The 16,337-nt window shown below is 42.9% G+C and overlaps 2 protein-coding genes across 9 annotated transcripts in view; one reads left to right on the forward strand and one right to left on the reverse strand.

Moving 5' to 3' along the window:
- The window catches only part of LOC138761092 (beta-crystallin B1-like), a 105,752-nt gene extending 99,074 nt beyond the window's left edge, over positions 1–6,678 (reverse strand). The window contains exons 1-2 of one of the 4 annotated variants that reach the window (XM_069932683.1): positions 6,263–6,678; positions 1,281–1,398 (exon numbers count right to left, since the gene is read on the reverse strand). The gene's annotated coding sequence lies outside the window, so the exon portion shown is untranslated. The other 3 variants (XM_069932686.1, XM_069932684.1, XM_069932685.1) reach the window with 3 other exon arrangements.
- Positions 6,679–6,792: 114 nt separating this feature from the next.
- Positions 6,793–16,337, forward strand: part of kctd10 (potassium channel tetramerization domain containing 10) — a 71,167-nt gene continuing 61,622 nt past the window's right edge. For 4 of the 5 annotated variants that reach the window (XR_011356117.1, XM_069932700.1, XM_069932697.1 and 1 more), the window contains exons 1-2: positions 6,793–6,868; positions 12,272–12,485. Coding sequence is in view for 4 of the 5 variants with exons in the window: in XM_069932700.1 (XP_069788801.1) it covers positions 6,866–6,868; positions 12,272–12,485 (217 nt within the window). In the remaining variant the exon portion in view is untranslated. Of the gene's footprint in view, positions 6,869–8,500; positions 8,686–12,271; positions 12,486–16,337 lie in introns of those variants that run through there. The other variant, XM_069932699.1, reaches the window with a different exon arrangement.

Below are 16,337 nucleotides of genomic sequence, written 5' to 3' on the forward strand. Positions count from 1 at the left end.
ATTGGTAAGTCTGCATATGGCAGTCACTGGAATAACGTAACACCTCTAATAATACTAACACAAAGTTTGACTACCAAATACTGGCAAAGAGTTGATTTTCACTCAAAACTCGAGCACTTTAAAACCGATAGTGAGAAATATGCATCAAAGTTTGAAGAACTTAATTTAAGAGCACCTTGGAGCATTAAAAAAACACTGCTATAGAATTATTTCTGCCTTTGGTGCTTTGATGGTCAGATATGTAAAAAGATGAGAATGTTCAAGTATTGAGCTAGAAATCCAAAGGAAAATTAGTAAAGTCTTTCAGCATCTGCTATGTTGGTTGTAAAGGATGGATTTAAAATGATCTCTACTAACTTCATCTTGGTCCCAAAAACTGAGCACCAAGTTGAAATCATTTTGAGAGTTCAATGAACTAACTGATGGAATCATCCCATGTTGAACTATAAGTTAAGGATCTACTGCCTTTTTATTCTAGTTTTCTCTCTTCCTGACAACACTTGAGATCCAAATTCATCAGTACTATTGACCCCCTATACCTTCCTTTATCTTTCTGTCCAGCAAATTCAGACAGTAACAAAGGCAATCCCACTCCTCAACACAGTAATGTCTGACAGATAACATCTGAATTACTAGACATTCATTGGGAATGAAGTTCCAGGCAATGGACAACTATTTGAGATGGTCTGCTTCACCACAGGTTAGGGTCTGAATGGGAACTCTGCTGTTCAGTCTGACACAGTACACATCGCTCCCCTGTTACACTTTAACCACATATAGTGCTCTCATTCTAACCACTAAGACACCTCCTCACCTGAGATCCCTGCTGTAGCACCAAACAGTTACACTTCTACTGGCAATAATATTGGACCAATGCTAGGATATAAATATACAAACTGGATTGAATTTCAATTGCAGTAATTTCTGTTAATTTAAAGACAAGTGTTCTCTGCCATTCAGAGAAGATCATTCATTACCAGAGTGAACAGTATGATTATTTTCCAACAGGTGACAGCAATACAATTCAAATCCAATGCTTCTATGTAGATTCATCTTGTGTTGCTCCATTTGCCATCAAAGACACACAGGAAACTAGGCCACAGGAAAACCGACCAATATTTCCTGAATGACAAATCTGTTATAATATTCACACCATGTATTAAAATGACCAAGCAAAACCTGTTTTGCAATGTTGTACTATTCACACCATGTATTAAAACTACCAAGCAAAACATATTTTGCAGTGAAAGTATGCTGCATAAGAAATAATGTTACATTACCTTAACAATTAGTCTGCCAGATATTGATCATAAGTATGTTTAAAACTGCAATTGTTGGAAGTGTTCGTTATGGAGTTTGCACAGACTGTATTTCTGTCATTCCGCTATTTTGTTGAATCTGTTCATGAGAAATAAAAAAAAAATTGTAAACATATTCTGCGTAATTCAATAGCCCAATACATCATAAACTTAGAACAGAGCTGCAAACAGTCGGTCAAGGAATTGTAGAGGCTAAATAATTTTACGTAGTTCTCAGAATCCTACCTCTACTGAGCCATGAATTTCTTCCTGATCTTGTATTATCTGATCTTTCAAGATTGCTAATTTATGGGTTGGGCAAAAACATGAAAATTAAAATCTCTATGACATAACTCTCATTGAGGTTTTGACAAATAGATCCATGCCAGTTTCAAGACAACAAAGACTGTTATTTAGCATCTACTACTTTGCAAAGCTTTCCTAAGTAGTTAACAGGAAGGATCACCAACAAAATTTGACAATGACTGGTCAAAAGTCTGGGTTTTAAAGAGAGTCTTGGAAAGTATGGTAACCGACACACGCATTGGCTGATTCTACCTGTGGGCCCTCCCACAGACCGTTGAATAAAGGTGACTGTTCCACAGCCCCCTCCCCAGATCAGGACAGTCAACCAGCATGGACATCCCTCCATTCTATTGTGAATAAAAGCTTATCAGTGTTGCATAACTTCTAGTCTTTTGGAATTATTTATGGTGGATCAATTTTATTCACAATAAATTTTGACAATGGAGCAGAACCTAAAGCCGGAGAAGTTGGAAATTGACCCTCCATCACCTCAAGCTTCCACCAACTTCAAATTCTGGCTGTGTTGCTTCAAAATGTTCCTGCAGGTATCATCTGCCATCGTTTGATCTGAGAACAACAAGCTGAAGGTATTACACTCCTGGGTCAGGCCTCTGGTATACTCACTGATCAGGGACACTGCGTCATATCCGGAGGCAATGGACATTCTGAAAGGCCAGTACCTGAGGAAAATAAAACAAAGTCTATGCGAGACACCTCCTGGCTACCCAAAAACAGCGATCCAGGGAATTGAGAGCTGAGTACCTCCAGCCTGTGAATTCTCAGATGGGTCTGTGACTGCAAGGCCATGACAGCCGCAGAGAACACAGAGGACCCAATTAGAGATGTGTATGTCGCAGCATCAGGTCCAACTACATCTGTCAGAGACCGTTGGAGCAAGGTGAACTCAACTTGCAGAGGGCGGTCAAACTGGCAGGCACACTAAAGGTAGCCCTCCACAATACGGAAGTCTACTTGGCCGACAACACGGCCGCCTCGTGGTTTCCCCGGGCACCACCATCTCGGGATGCACCACAATTGCCACATCCCACCAGCATTCCGACAACAGCTGCTGTAGTGCACCTAACATCGCTATTGCCATTTCCTGCCAGCGATCCAACCTCGGCCACTATACTCTCTGAGCACCCGAGGTGCTACTTCTGCAGCCTGAGCAAGCACCTGAGGAAACGCTGGCGCCGAAAGATGCAGTTTTTTCCAACTGCTGGAAGTGAAGGTGTGCAAGTCCAAGCCACCCCAAACCAGCAGCGCCACGTGCGGGTCATGGAGATCACCATCTTGGATGCCTCAATCTTTGAGACCCAGCAATGCCATGTGTGAGCCGTGAGGACTGCCATCTTGGTTGCTGCCATCTTTGAGACCCACCAGCACTGTGTGTGAGCCATGGGGACCGTCATCTTGGATGCTGCCATCTTGCAACTGAATACACAAACACTCCACCACATCTACAGACAGCGACCCAACACTGGCCTCCATCACGCTGAATCAAGGTAACTCGCCAGATCGATGATGGACAACCAGGTAAATGGCTACATGATAAGCTGTTGTTCAATAGTGAGAGCATGGAGATCATCTTCCACCCTGACGGTGTAGCACTACACCTTCACGGTTAAGCCAGTGAATCACAAAGTCTCCTTGGCCTCAAAGTCCAATATGGCTGATGTCCGTGGCTACTGTGTAGTGACCCTGACCATGCGGGTCACAAACTACAAAGACTTTAAACTCCTGGTGATGTCACAGCTCTATGCTGCTATGCTACTGGGACTGGACTTTCAATGCCACCTTAAAAGCATGACAATTGAGTATGATGGGCCCCCCCCTCACTTATTGTCTGCACCAGTACCTGCTGGCCAGAGACATCACCATGAGCAGATCTGCCAGCTACAACCCTTGAGGGAATGGGCAGGTGGAAAGGGAGAATGCAACTGTCTGGAAGGCCATCCTTTTAGCCCTGCAGTCTACAGGCCTTCCAGTCTCCTGCTGGTAAGATGTCCTCCCTGAGGCACTCCACTCGAACAGATCACTCCTATGTACCACCACCAATGCAACTTCACATGAAAGAATGTTTTCCTTCCCCAGGAAGTCTGCAACAAGGACCACACTGTCATCCTGGCTGACATCCCCAGGGCCGGTCCTACTCCAGAAGCATGTGAGGACCCATAAGTCCGAGACACTGGTTGAAAGGGTCCACCTCCTACACGCCAATCCCCAATACGCCTATGTGGCATACCCCAATGGGCACGAAGAAACAATCTCTGTATGGGGCCTGGTGCCCTCAGGGGTTCCAGAGAACATTATCAATCACCCCCTCACCTATTGCCACCCATGATGCGCCATGGGCATGGCATATTACTCCAGCCCCAACGGATGGCATGCCAGACTCGTTGCCATGCATCCACCAAACCAATGCCGACGACTGCAAACAGGCACCCCACACTGTCCAGGACCCCATCACTGCGACGCAGCCACAGCCGGTACTACTATGGTCACAGCAGAAGATCAGACTGCCTGAAAGACTTTATGTATGATAACATCTGATGCACTTCACCCCACCAAACCCTTTTAGGGGTGAATGTGGTAAACCACTGTACGTACATTTATCTGTCTGGACCCACCCATTGGCTGATTGTACCTGTGGCCCCTCCCACAGAAGCCTGAATAAAGGTGACTGTTTCACAGCCCCATCCCCAGTTCAAGAAAGTTGACCAGCATGGAAGTGCCTCCATTCTATTGTGAATAAAAGCCTGACAGTTTTACATAACTTCCAGTCTTTTTGTGTTATTGATGGAGCATCAAAAGGTCTAGAGGAAAATAAAAGTTTAGGGAGGGAATTCCAGAAGTCAGAATCTTGGCTTCCAGTAACCTCTGCCAGTAGAGACAACAGAGACTACAAATGCTGGAGTCTGGAGCAAACAGCTAACTGCTATAAGAACTCTTAAGTTCTACACCAGGGATGCACCTCTGCATTTAGTCTCTACCTGAAACACTGATCATCCCTTTGCCTCCGTTGATGCTGCTTCACCCACTGTGTTCTTCCATTTCTCCAGTGCAGATAAAAATGAGGGATTTTAGGGAAAAAGAATGGGTCTTAAATTCCTTGGAAAGATTAAACAACAAGAATTGTAACTTGTAAAATCAAGTCAGTATCAAAGGGAAAGCCAGTGAGAACATGAGGTAAATGTTTAGGACATAGCACCAGCAGTTTCTCTGAAGTTGGCTTATGTCGCGTGGAAAATGGGAGATTGGTCAGCAGTGCAGTGCATTGGAAGGACCAACTTTAGAGAGAGAACAAAGGTACATATGCATGTTTTATTGGCACTCCTAAAGCCAGAGAGGATTTCATCTAGTAAGTTTACTTTTTTCAAACATGATAAACCTCCTATGTTTCCATGACCAACATTTCATTTGCCATCAACACCTTCTTTGACAACATAGTCACATAAAAATTCATTAGGAATCTTATCTACATCTCTATCTTTTCATTCTTTATGTACTTAGGAAACATGTTTAGCATTTGAAAAAAAAGTTGCACATTTTTTACACCCTCTTCTTACATTCCTAATTTTTCACATTGAGAGCTTGTGCGTAGTTCTGGGCTTTAAGGTGTATTGAGAGTCGTGTCTGACACATGCTTTCCTTCTCTCCTTTGTCCAACCCTCTATATCCAGAAGCTCTGGATATAGCTGGATACACATTCATCCTAAAATCCTTAAATCTCCTTTGTGCTTCCAGATGAATCTACTTTAAATGGTAGGGTTAGCGTAGCAGTTAGTGCAATACACCTACAGCACCAGCAAATGGGTCAGATCCAGTGGTGGCTGTAAGGAATTTGTGTTTTCCCCCATGACTCCTCTAGGTGCTCTGGTTTCCTCCCACCCTCCCGAATGTATGGAGTTTGTAGGTTAATTGGTGCATTTGGGCAGCATGGGCTTGTGGGCCGGAAGGGGCTGTTACCATCCTGTATCTCTAAATAAAAAAATGTTTACCTGATCCAGTTTGCAATTTCACTTCTAGTAATCTAGTAACATTGACCTTACACCAATTGAGAATCTATACCCCAATTTCATTCTTTGCCATTCTCCATTACTATGCATAATATAATTATTATAATACAATGATATGCTCGACAATAAGTATGCCTTCCCACTGGTACTTTTTGCGCCTGCCTAGTTTCATCCCCTAAGCCAAGGGTGGCCAACCTTTAAATTTTTAATTTAGACATACAGCTTGAGGATAGGCCATTTTGTCCCACGAGTACACACCGGGAGTGTAGGTTAATTAGGTGGCTTGGATCGTGAGCTGAAATGCCCTGTTACCATGCTGTATGTTTATATTAAAAGGTTGGCCACCCCTGTGCCCAAAACTAAATTCAAAATGATCATCTTCTCTTGTTGTGGTTTCAACATAGATCTAAGTTATCCTTTTCCCATGACTATCTCCAAGGTAATGTTAGGTTACCAGAAATCCTACACCATTGCTACCCTACTATTTTACACACAGTTTCTCTTTCCGCTGTCTTGGACTTTTTGGAGATTTGACTATCCCATGTCTTGTTTTTTTTAGGTCAATCCACATATCATTCTCAGAGTTGTGATTGCTTCTTTAACCTATATTGAGTCAGTTTTAATCCAATTTTTTTTTACCTTGTCTATGAAGTTTGTTACCAGGAATGTTAGGCTTCCAATCTTGCCGTCTTTTGAGCCACACATCTTCATAATAGTTATAATATTCCCACGCGTCTATCAGTGCCCAGCTCTGTCTTATTCCTTGCACTCAGGGATGATGTGATCGAGGATACAGATGACAGATTTGTCTGAGTTAAGGTTTATAGAAGATGGACAAGAGTGTGTTGGGAATTCACTGCAGATTTCCCCCGAGGCACTTCCTCTGAAATTTAAAACCAAAAATAATTCCAAAAGGAAGAGGAGAAGCGCCAAAAGGGGAGAAATAAAATAAAACAAACGAGCTTAAAACTCTCATTAGGTCAAGCAGCATTTGCAGAGAGGCCACATTTATATTTCAGGTCAATGACCTGTCGTCAGAGTAGAGACAACCCAGTGAAGGGATCGATTTGGCGTGACGCCCAGCGGATGAGGAACGGAAACGACCCGTCCAAGTGACAATCTGCGGGGCGGGACTGACGTACAACGAGCCACAAAGTTGGGGGTCCAGGCACAGAAGAGCGGGGCGGAAGTGAAGATACCGGAAGTGTGCTGGCGGAGCAGTGGGAGTTTAACGACGGGTTGATGGTGAGATGGAAATGTTTTTCCTCTTTCTCCCCCCCCCTTTCTGTGATTGTTATGGTGGGAGGAATGGGCGAGAGGCCGTGGCTCTGCTTGCTTGGAAGGGATGATTTTGTGGACGAGGGCGATTGACATCCTCATCACGGCTGCGAATGTGGAGGTGTGAGAGAAGCCCTGGGCCCAAACGGAGGAAAGGAGTGGCTCCTCCTCACCACCCATCTCGCCTCCTCGCTCCTACCCGGTGCCCCGACACGACGTTTCTTACTGCATCCTCTCTCTCTTTACCTCCCAACTCTTATTTTTTATTTTTTCCTACCTTTTTCTCTCTTAACATTTCCCCATTCTAATAGCTTTTCCTGTCTCTTCATCGCCCACACCTTCTTTCCTATACTTTATCGCGTTTGAGCCTCTACCCAGTTTTTCCTGCCCCTTAAAATATATAAATTCACCTACTGAAAAAGGGTTAAAACCTTAAACGTTAACTCGCCATTTCTACACATGGGTACAGTCTGACATTATGACTTCTTCAAGATTCCACTACCTACAGCTTTTCTTTCTCCATTCCAGCATTCCTGGACCTCATTTCTTTCTTCCTCACCTTTTGTTTATCCAATTCAACCTTTTCCTATTGCTGCACATCGTTCATCTGGTCAATCCTGCTCTTCCTGGTCCACCTTCTCTGATTCCACTGGAATCAGAATTTAAAGAATTAACTTGGTTTTTAATTCAAAATGTTGCAGTCTAGGGACTGCAGAATTGTCATTTTTAAAAAGGTTATCTGCTTTAATTTAAAACCTATGAGGGAAACCTGTTGTATTGCTCCCTCTGGTCTATATGTGACTCCAAACATCAATGTGATTGATTCTTAGCTGTCTCTTGGAAAGAGTTATTGAGTGTTTAAGATATATATCTGAAACTATCTACCTGTGCAATCTGTACAAGTCTATAGTATCATCCACAATTTTAGAAAAAAGGAAGGTTGCCATTCAATTCAAACAATTTCTTTTAAAGTGTTCTTGTCAAAGTAAATGAAACAAGTCAATTTTTGTATTAGTTTGAAACAGCTCAACTTAGTGAATTTCTGTTTGCGATGATGCAATTAAGAGTCAAGCATAATTGGGAACAGTTAGTTATTTGTCCTTATTCCATCAGCAACATTAAACAAAGCCATAACAGTAGTGGAAATGGAGTAGTGGAAGCCATAGAAATGTTGAATCAGGGATCATTTAGTTCATTGGCTATGATAATGAGTTTATTGTCCTATTGTTCAATGCACATTTGCACTAAAATTCTTGCTGCAGCAAAATGGTACTTCATTAAAAAAAAATACAATTGTGTACATTAAAAACTTAATAAATACAAACGACACTGCAAATTAATGCATATATTTATTGGACCATAAAACAGTACAGCACAGAAATAGGCCCTGCAGCCCTTCTAGTCCGAGACGAACTATTATTCTACCTAGTTCTACTGACCTACACCCCGACCAATCCATGCACCTGTCCAAATTCCTCTTTAAAAATTAAAATTGATCCTGCATTCATCTCAGCTAGCAGCTCATTCCACACTCTCACCTCTCTCTTTGTGAAGAAAATCCCCCTCATGTCCCTCTAAACCTTTCCCCTTTCAGGTAATGGGGAAAAAAGGAAGCTTATTTTGTGGAAGGCCATTGTTTGTCAGGAAAAGTGTGAAGAGCCAGTTGTGCAGGAAGCCATCTGGAGTAAAAAGAGGAAATAAATGTTCATACTCGTGAATCAAAATGCATCACAATCGTGTTATTTTTGAAACCTTTTAGTAAAGCACATCCAGTGGCTAATGTTGTAAGTATTGATAATTTAATTATATTCTTTGGCTTGGCTTCGCGGACGAAGATTTATGGAGGGGGAAAAAAGTCCACGTCAGCTGCAGGCTCGTTTGTGGCTGACAAGTCCGATGCGGGACAGGCAGACACGGTTGCAGCGGTTGCAGGGGAAAATTGGTTGGTTGGGGTTGGGTGTTGGGTTTTTCCTCCTTTGCCTTTTGTCAGTGAGGTGGGCTCTGCGGTCTTCTTCAAAGGAGGTTGCTGCCCGCCAAACTGTGAGGCGCCAAGATGCACGGTTTGAGGCGTTATCAGCCCACTGGCGGAGGTCAATGTGGCAGGCACCAAGAGATTTCTTTAGGCAGTCCTTGTACCTTTTCTTTGGTGCACCTCTGTCACGGTGGCCAGTGGAGAGCTCGCCATATAACACGATCTTGGGAAGGCGATGGTCCTCCATTCTGGAGACGTGACCCATCCAGCGCAGCTGGATCTTCAGCAGCGTGGACTCGATGCTGTCGACCTCTGCCATCTCGAGTACTTCGACGTTAGGGATGAAAGCGCTCCAATGGATGTTGAGGATGGAGCGGAGACAACGCTGGTGGAAGCGTTCTAGGAGCCGTAGGTGGTTCCGGTAGAGGACCCATGATTCGGAGCCAAACAGGAGTGTGGGTATGACAACGGCTCTGTATACGCTTATCTTTGTGAGGTTTTTCAGTTGGTTGTTTTTCCAGACTCTTTTGTGTAGTCTTCCAAAGGCGCTATTTGCCTTGGCGAGTCTGTTGTCTATCTCATTGTCGATCCTTGCATCTGATGAAATGGTGCAGCCGAGATAGGTAAACTGGTTGACCGTTTTGAGTTTTGTGTGCCCGATGGAGATGTGGGGGTGCTGGTAGTCATGGTGGGGAGCTGGCTGATGACTCTATCTCGAAGCTGAGAGATTTGCTCTTGTCTGAAACTATTTCAAACCAGAACTGGGACTTGCACCTTCAGAGCTTGAGGGATTGTCATTCATGTCTGAACATTCTTGACAAGAGTTGGGATCTAGGGCTGGCTATTGATTTTAAGAAATGGATTTATTAATATTTGGGAAAGCAACCATTTGGATGTTTTAATTTGGTCCACTTAAGAGTTTGTTTTTCAGTGACATCATTTGTGTACATGGAAGGTCAAGGTCTGACAGGTTACACACAAAAGCTATTGTGTGAGAGTCAGGGTCTGCCTAATATACACTAATGTAGATTAATCAATTTTAATTAAATTCCACATATGCATTGCTGCTTTATGAAAGAATGCTGAGATGATTGTAAATACTTTAGCGAAGTGTGAGGCCCCATGGTGTGTGTTGTCTGGAAACCCCAGTTTAAGATAGTAAATTTCTACAAGCCTTGAGTCCCCCAGATCATGTAATTTTGTAAAGAGTTGGTCACAAGCTAATGCTTTCGGCAGTGTTCCTTTTTGATGTAAAAACAGGATGTCCATGTGTTGTGTATGCCAGGGGAAAAATGAGAACCAGCTTCACCACTGGCTACACACAGACACACCTACCAGGTTGGCTGACTCACTTACTGTTAGTCCAGCTGCTTGATAGCAGTGCATCCTGTATTAACTAGGTTAGAGTTTTGCATGACCAATAGTTATGTTGTGATCCTGAAATTTGTTCTAAGATTGAAAGGCACAAGACTTTGACAAGTTAGTGCGAAGGAGATGTGGTGACTGTGGTCTTTTGATGAGAAAGTTGAGGATCCAGATGCAGAGGGAGGTACAGAGGTCCAGGTTTGGCTGACCAATAGGGTATGTTGAAAGCTGAGCTATAATCATGTAAAGCAGCCAATATTGCTATTGTCTGCCTCTAAACCTAGTTTTTAAACTGTTCAAATGGCTGTGAACCTCCAATTAAAGAGAGAACAGGACATTCATTTGTACAGAACCTTCAAAAAATTCAAGAGTTGGACAGCACAGAAACCAGCCCTTTGGCTAGACTTGATTATGCCAACCAAATATTCCCATTTACCTATTTTGGGCCCATATTCCTCCAGGTCTTTTTTATCCATGTACCTGTCTAAATAGTACAATTGTTCCTTCAGCTCTTCCACTTTCACTCGCAGTCATTCTATTTTACCACTGCCCTCTTTGTGGAAAAAGTGCCCCTCAGATCCATTTGAAATTGGTCCACTTAAATCTATGCCCCCTAGTTTTAGACTCTCCTCCCTGGAGGGGAAAAAGGACTGTGACTATAAGATTACCTGTTACAATTTGCAAACCAAGCTTTTGTGATTCCTGCACAAGCATGCTACATTCTTTCAACATTTAAATGTTTCATACTTGTATCCCAGTAAATCGGCCATTCAGAGTCCCGGGATAGGAATGGGGGTTTGGCTTTTCACACTAGACCAGGACACTGAACGCTTTCACACTTGCAAGGGCTTATCCCTGGCGTTTGGTCTGTTCTACCTTTAATCGGAAGTGCCTGCAATGTTGCTGCCCATTTCACATGCCTGATCTCAATGCCGGGATTATACTAGGGGTCGAGGCCGACAATCCCCAGTGTGAGATGATGTCATCTGACGCCAGCATTGAGCAGATTTTGCTTTCACACTTGCCACTTTAAAGGCCAATCGGCATTTGATTCCTGGGATCACTGGCAAGTGTGAAAGGGGCTAATATTAACCCTGTGGCATGGATATATATTCATTGATGAGAGCAAGCAGATCTTTAGGTCAATACATTATCTGTGAGCTGCATCACAGTAGCACTCTCTCAGCACTATTTTCTGCTCAGGTCTCTGGAATGCAGCTTGAACCCACAACTAGAGGTTAAAATGGTACCCACTGAGATGCTGCTGACACTCCTTGTAGGACTGGAGCAATTTCAAATTCTCCACTGCCCTGTGCTGTCCATGAAATGTGAAGTATTGTGTTATCACTGGCATCCCTCACTCACTTGTACAGGATACAAAGTCATTGATTTTTGCAGTATTGTGGAATGCATTAGTGTTCAAGGATAGGGCTGGAATCAGCATGAATGAGAAGAAAATGGCGATCTGCCGAAGTTGCTGTCGTGGCAGTGTTGGTGTGGACCCGCAGAGAGCAGGTAGGATTAGGAAAAGCTAACATTTACGTTCCCTCCCTAATTGCCTTTGTGGCGTTGATGTTTAGATACTTCCTTGACTCATCATAGCCTTTTTAGTAGGTACTTGCACAATGCTATTGGATGGAGAGTTCAGGGATTTGGATGCAAAAATAATTAATGCATCTTTAGTTATTAAGAATGGTGTGGTTCAATTTCAAATTTAAATTAATCTTCTGAAAAGATTACTTTGGTGTATTTAAGGCAGAGATTGATAGGTATTTGAATGGTCAATGGAAAGAAGCCAGAGAAGGGGGGTTGAATGGGGAAAAATGGATCAGCTCCTGATGGAATGGCAGAGCAGACTTGATGAGCTGAATGGGCTACTTCTCTCCATTATTTGTGGTCTTATAGTTACCTATAGAGAACAATTTTATTAATGTAAAATCTTCAGTGAAGACTATTCCTTGTGTTAAACTGGATGGAGGCAATTACCATGTGGGTGAAGGGAATCTTAACTGAATACTTTTGTCTCCTCGCAGGAAGAGAGAATGTCTGGCGAAAGTGCGGTGAGTCCAGTTCCTGCAGCATCCACCCGTACCACTTCTTTTAAAGGGGCAAGCCCGAGCTCCAAATATGTGAAACTGAATGTTGGAGGTGCTCTTTACTACACAACCATGCAGACACTGACCAAACAGGACACCATGCTAAAGGCCATGTTTAGTGGCAGGATGGAGGTGCTGACGGATAGCGAAGGTAAAATGAATTGTCCATCTGACTGCTTTATGATGTTCTTCATTGAATGAGATAGGCCAATTCTTAGCTGGCCTTCCTTACTCCAGAAGAAGATACTGAGCAGTTGATATTTCTGCATACACACAAGACTGATACTGGGGTGGGGGGAGGTGGTGCTGTAGTAGTGTGGTTAAATTTCTGATTTTGTATTGAAATACCACTAGACGTTGTATAGTTAAACAGCATGGGATCAAGGCCCTTTGGCCCAACTCTTCCATGCTGACCAAGGTGTCTTTCTGATCTTGTCCCATTTGACTGTTTATGGCCCATAGTCTTCCAAACCTTTCCTATTCATAAACCTATCCAAATGCCTTTTAAACATTGTAATTGCACCCTATTGCCTCTCTTTCTCTGGAAACTCATTACCTCCACTCACCACCCTCTGGATAAACATGCTTTCCCTCTCATTTTATTCTCTCGTGTCCAGTGGATAAAGACTGTGTACATCCACCATCTCCATGCCTCTCATGATTTTGTAAAGATCTATAAGGTCACCCCTCGGCCTCCTGTGATCCAGGGAAAATAGTTCCATCTGATCCAACAATCTCCTGAGGAACTTTGGTGGGTCAAGCACCGTCATTAAGCATTGTTTTGTTCTTAATGTTCCAGGCCCATGCTGTAACAGTCCCAGCGACCCGGCTTCGAATCTGAAACTATCTGTAAGGAGTTTCAACGTTCTGCCTGTGTCTGCATGGGTTTTCTCCAGGGGCTCCGTCCGGTTTCCTCCCACTCTTCAAAATGTGTGGGGATTGTAGGATATTTGTGGAGGCACAGGCTCATGGGCTGGAAGGCCCTGTTACCATTCTGCATGTCTAAACTTTATCAATACTTTAATTTTAAACATTTTTTTGTTCTTTTTTTCACATGGATGCTGCTCAACCTGCTGAGTGATGTTCCATATTACAGCATCTGAAATCTCCCATGTGTCCCCAGCCTATTGAATCTCCTTGTGATTAAAGCCTGCTAGTCCTTGGGAATCTTCTGCACCCCTACTAGCTAAAACTACATCCTCGCAATAATTAAGTGAGCAGTACCCAGTGTTCCAGGTGTGATCTCATCAATGCCCAATACATTAACAAGAATATGCAGGCAATAGAGGGTTATACAGTTGTAATGGAGAGGCAGCGTCCACCACTGGGCGGCGCTGCTGCGCTTCTATTCTGAGGACACACTACCTGCCAATCAAGGTCAGAAACTCACACCAAGCCATCAAGGTGACCCTCACGATTGGCCCAGGTGAATTGCCTCAGTTCACCCCTGCTGAGCCCTTGCACCTGGCCTTGAGCCATTGGAGACAGCCACCAATAGGGCCCATACTAGCCGTATGATTGGCCCCCCAGCTTTTCCCCCAGAACCATAAAAGGACCATGTGCTCCTTTGTTCTGTCTCTTTTGGACTCCTCATGGATCGTGAATATCACCTTTCATACTGGGTTGGGGTGAGTCCCGAGGCTAAGTAGCAAGAGCCATGCCCATACTGACTAAGGGGTGGGGGCATGTGCGATCGCCTAGAGCATGTCCGTTGAATGTGTCTGTTACTGTAACTCTTAGTTTTGTCGGTTATCCCTCGTTGCTCCGAAGTGTATATTTTTCCCACTGTGTACTATGTGTGTGTTTAAAGATCTACTTGATAAACCAACCCCACTGCTTCCTCTTTTATTCCCGAAAAAATAAATTTGTTTTGTACCCTCCACCTCGGTCTGGTTCTTAACCTGTGGGACCCACACGAACCTGAACCACAACAGTGGCTTCCCAATGTTTTCACAAAGACACTTCTTGGTTCCTTTATTTGCCCCTGTGCTCCACAGTTTTAAATTTGTTATCAAACAGTTCATATGTGATTTTTTTTTTTTAAAGTGCATATTCTGGATTTTATTAAAGGTTATTTGTATACATTTTGGTTGGATGATGTGGAAATTACAGCACTTTTTATACCTAGTTCCTCCATTACAGGGCACTATAATGTTTGGAACATTTGGCCTCACAGGTGTTTGTGATTATTCAGGTATGTTTAATTGCTTTATTGGTGGAGGTATAGGCTTGCTTCTAAGCTTTTGATCACTTTTGAAGTCTAGTTAGCATTTTTCAACATGAGGAACAGAGTTGTGCCAATGAAAGTCAAAGAAGCCATTATGAAGGATGAAAAAAGGAATAAAACAGTAAGAAATATTACCTAAACCTTTGGAATATGAAAATCAACTCTTTGGAACATCATTAAGAAGAATACTGATGAGCTCAGTAATCGCGAAGGGACTAGTAGGCCAAGGAAGACTTCCACTGCTAATAAGAGAGAACTTTCATCATAATGAAGAAAAATCTCTCAATCCCTGTCCAACAGATCAGAAACACTCTTCAGGAGGCAGGCATAGATGTTTTAATGGCCACTTTCTGCAAAAGACTTCATGAACAGAAATAGAGGTTACACTGCAAGAGGCAAACCACTAGTTAGCTACAGAATTAGGATGGCCAGTTATAGTTTGCCAAGAAGTATTTGAAAGAACCTGCAGAATTCTGGAAAAAGGTTGTGTGGACAGATGAGACCAAGATTAACCTGTGTCATTGATGGGGAAAGCAAAGTGTACATCCAAGGGATGTGCAACAAAGTACTAAACATGACTACTTTAATATGTGTACCATTGCTATTGTCTCAAATATGATGGTGCTCTGAAATGAGGGGAGTATGTATAAAAAGTATTGTAATTTCTACATGGTCAAACCTAAATGTATACAAATAACCTTGAATAAAATCTGGAATGTGCACTTTCAACATGAGTGAATTGTTTGATTACAAATTTAAAACTGAGGAACACGGGTAAGTAAGGAAAAAAAAAAGTGCCTTTGTCCCAAATATTATATAGGGCATTGTCAATCATGTGCAAACATGATGAAAGGATGAGAAAGGGTCTACAACAACTGAGTAGAGTTGAATCGTTTTGATGTTGGAGGTGAAAGGTAGGCTGAGGAGTTGGCCTTTCAGTGTGTCTGCAATATGGCTGTAAGGAACCAGATGGGGTTTTCAACTGACTATGATCATTATACTATTGAAAGAAGCAGGATGGCACTATACTGTTTTTAAAAGGCAATTGCCCTTAACCTAGTTTAGTGGATGCACAGCAGATGTGGAACTTTCTCATGGGTGAAAAGTCAACAAGGCATCATTTCAAATTTAAAAGAAAAACAAATTGGTGTTGCAAAAAGCTTAATTTAAAAAAACAATCCAGCTGCCAAAAGCTTGGGTATTGAAATAGTCCATATGGTACTCAATTTTGCACGTTGTTTGAACAACGTTGAATCACTACAGAGTTGTCTAATGCATTCTGTGTTACTGTGATTCAGATCTTAATATAATTTTGTAATTGGGAAGGGTGAGAACAGAAGCAGGGAAAGAAAAGGATGAGACTAGAAATGGGAAAATTATTACTACCTGCTTCCATGTCAAGTTGATCTGTCAAATTTTGTAAGTACAAGTATGCACTGCTTTATGCACATTCAGGCAACGTCCGACTGCATACACGTCCTTGGACCCATAATTACTCAGTTACCACAAGCAGGTCTGCAGCAATTGAGAAAAAGGGATCGCTAGCTATAGGAAATTAAATACCCAAACTGATCTGACTGCCCCTCTCTCTCTCACAACCATGTATCAGTCCCAACTAATCCCACTGCCCTGCACTCTCCCCACAGCCGGGTTTCGGTCTCCATGCTAATCCCATTGCCCCACTCCTGCCCACAACCTGTGTTGGTCCCCACACTGATCCCTACTTACAAATAAAAAGTTTACAGATACACTGTAATATCCCATCTAGCTTTGCTA

The sequence above is a fragment of the Narcine bancroftii genome, chromosome 4 (genome assembly GCF_036971445.1).
Source record: "Narcine bancroftii isolate sNarBan1 chromosome 4, sNarBan1.hap1, whole genome shotgun sequence".
NCBI classification, from domain to species: Eukaryota; Metazoa; Chordata; class Chondrichthyes; order Torpediniformes; family Narcinidae; genus Narcine; species Narcine bancroftii.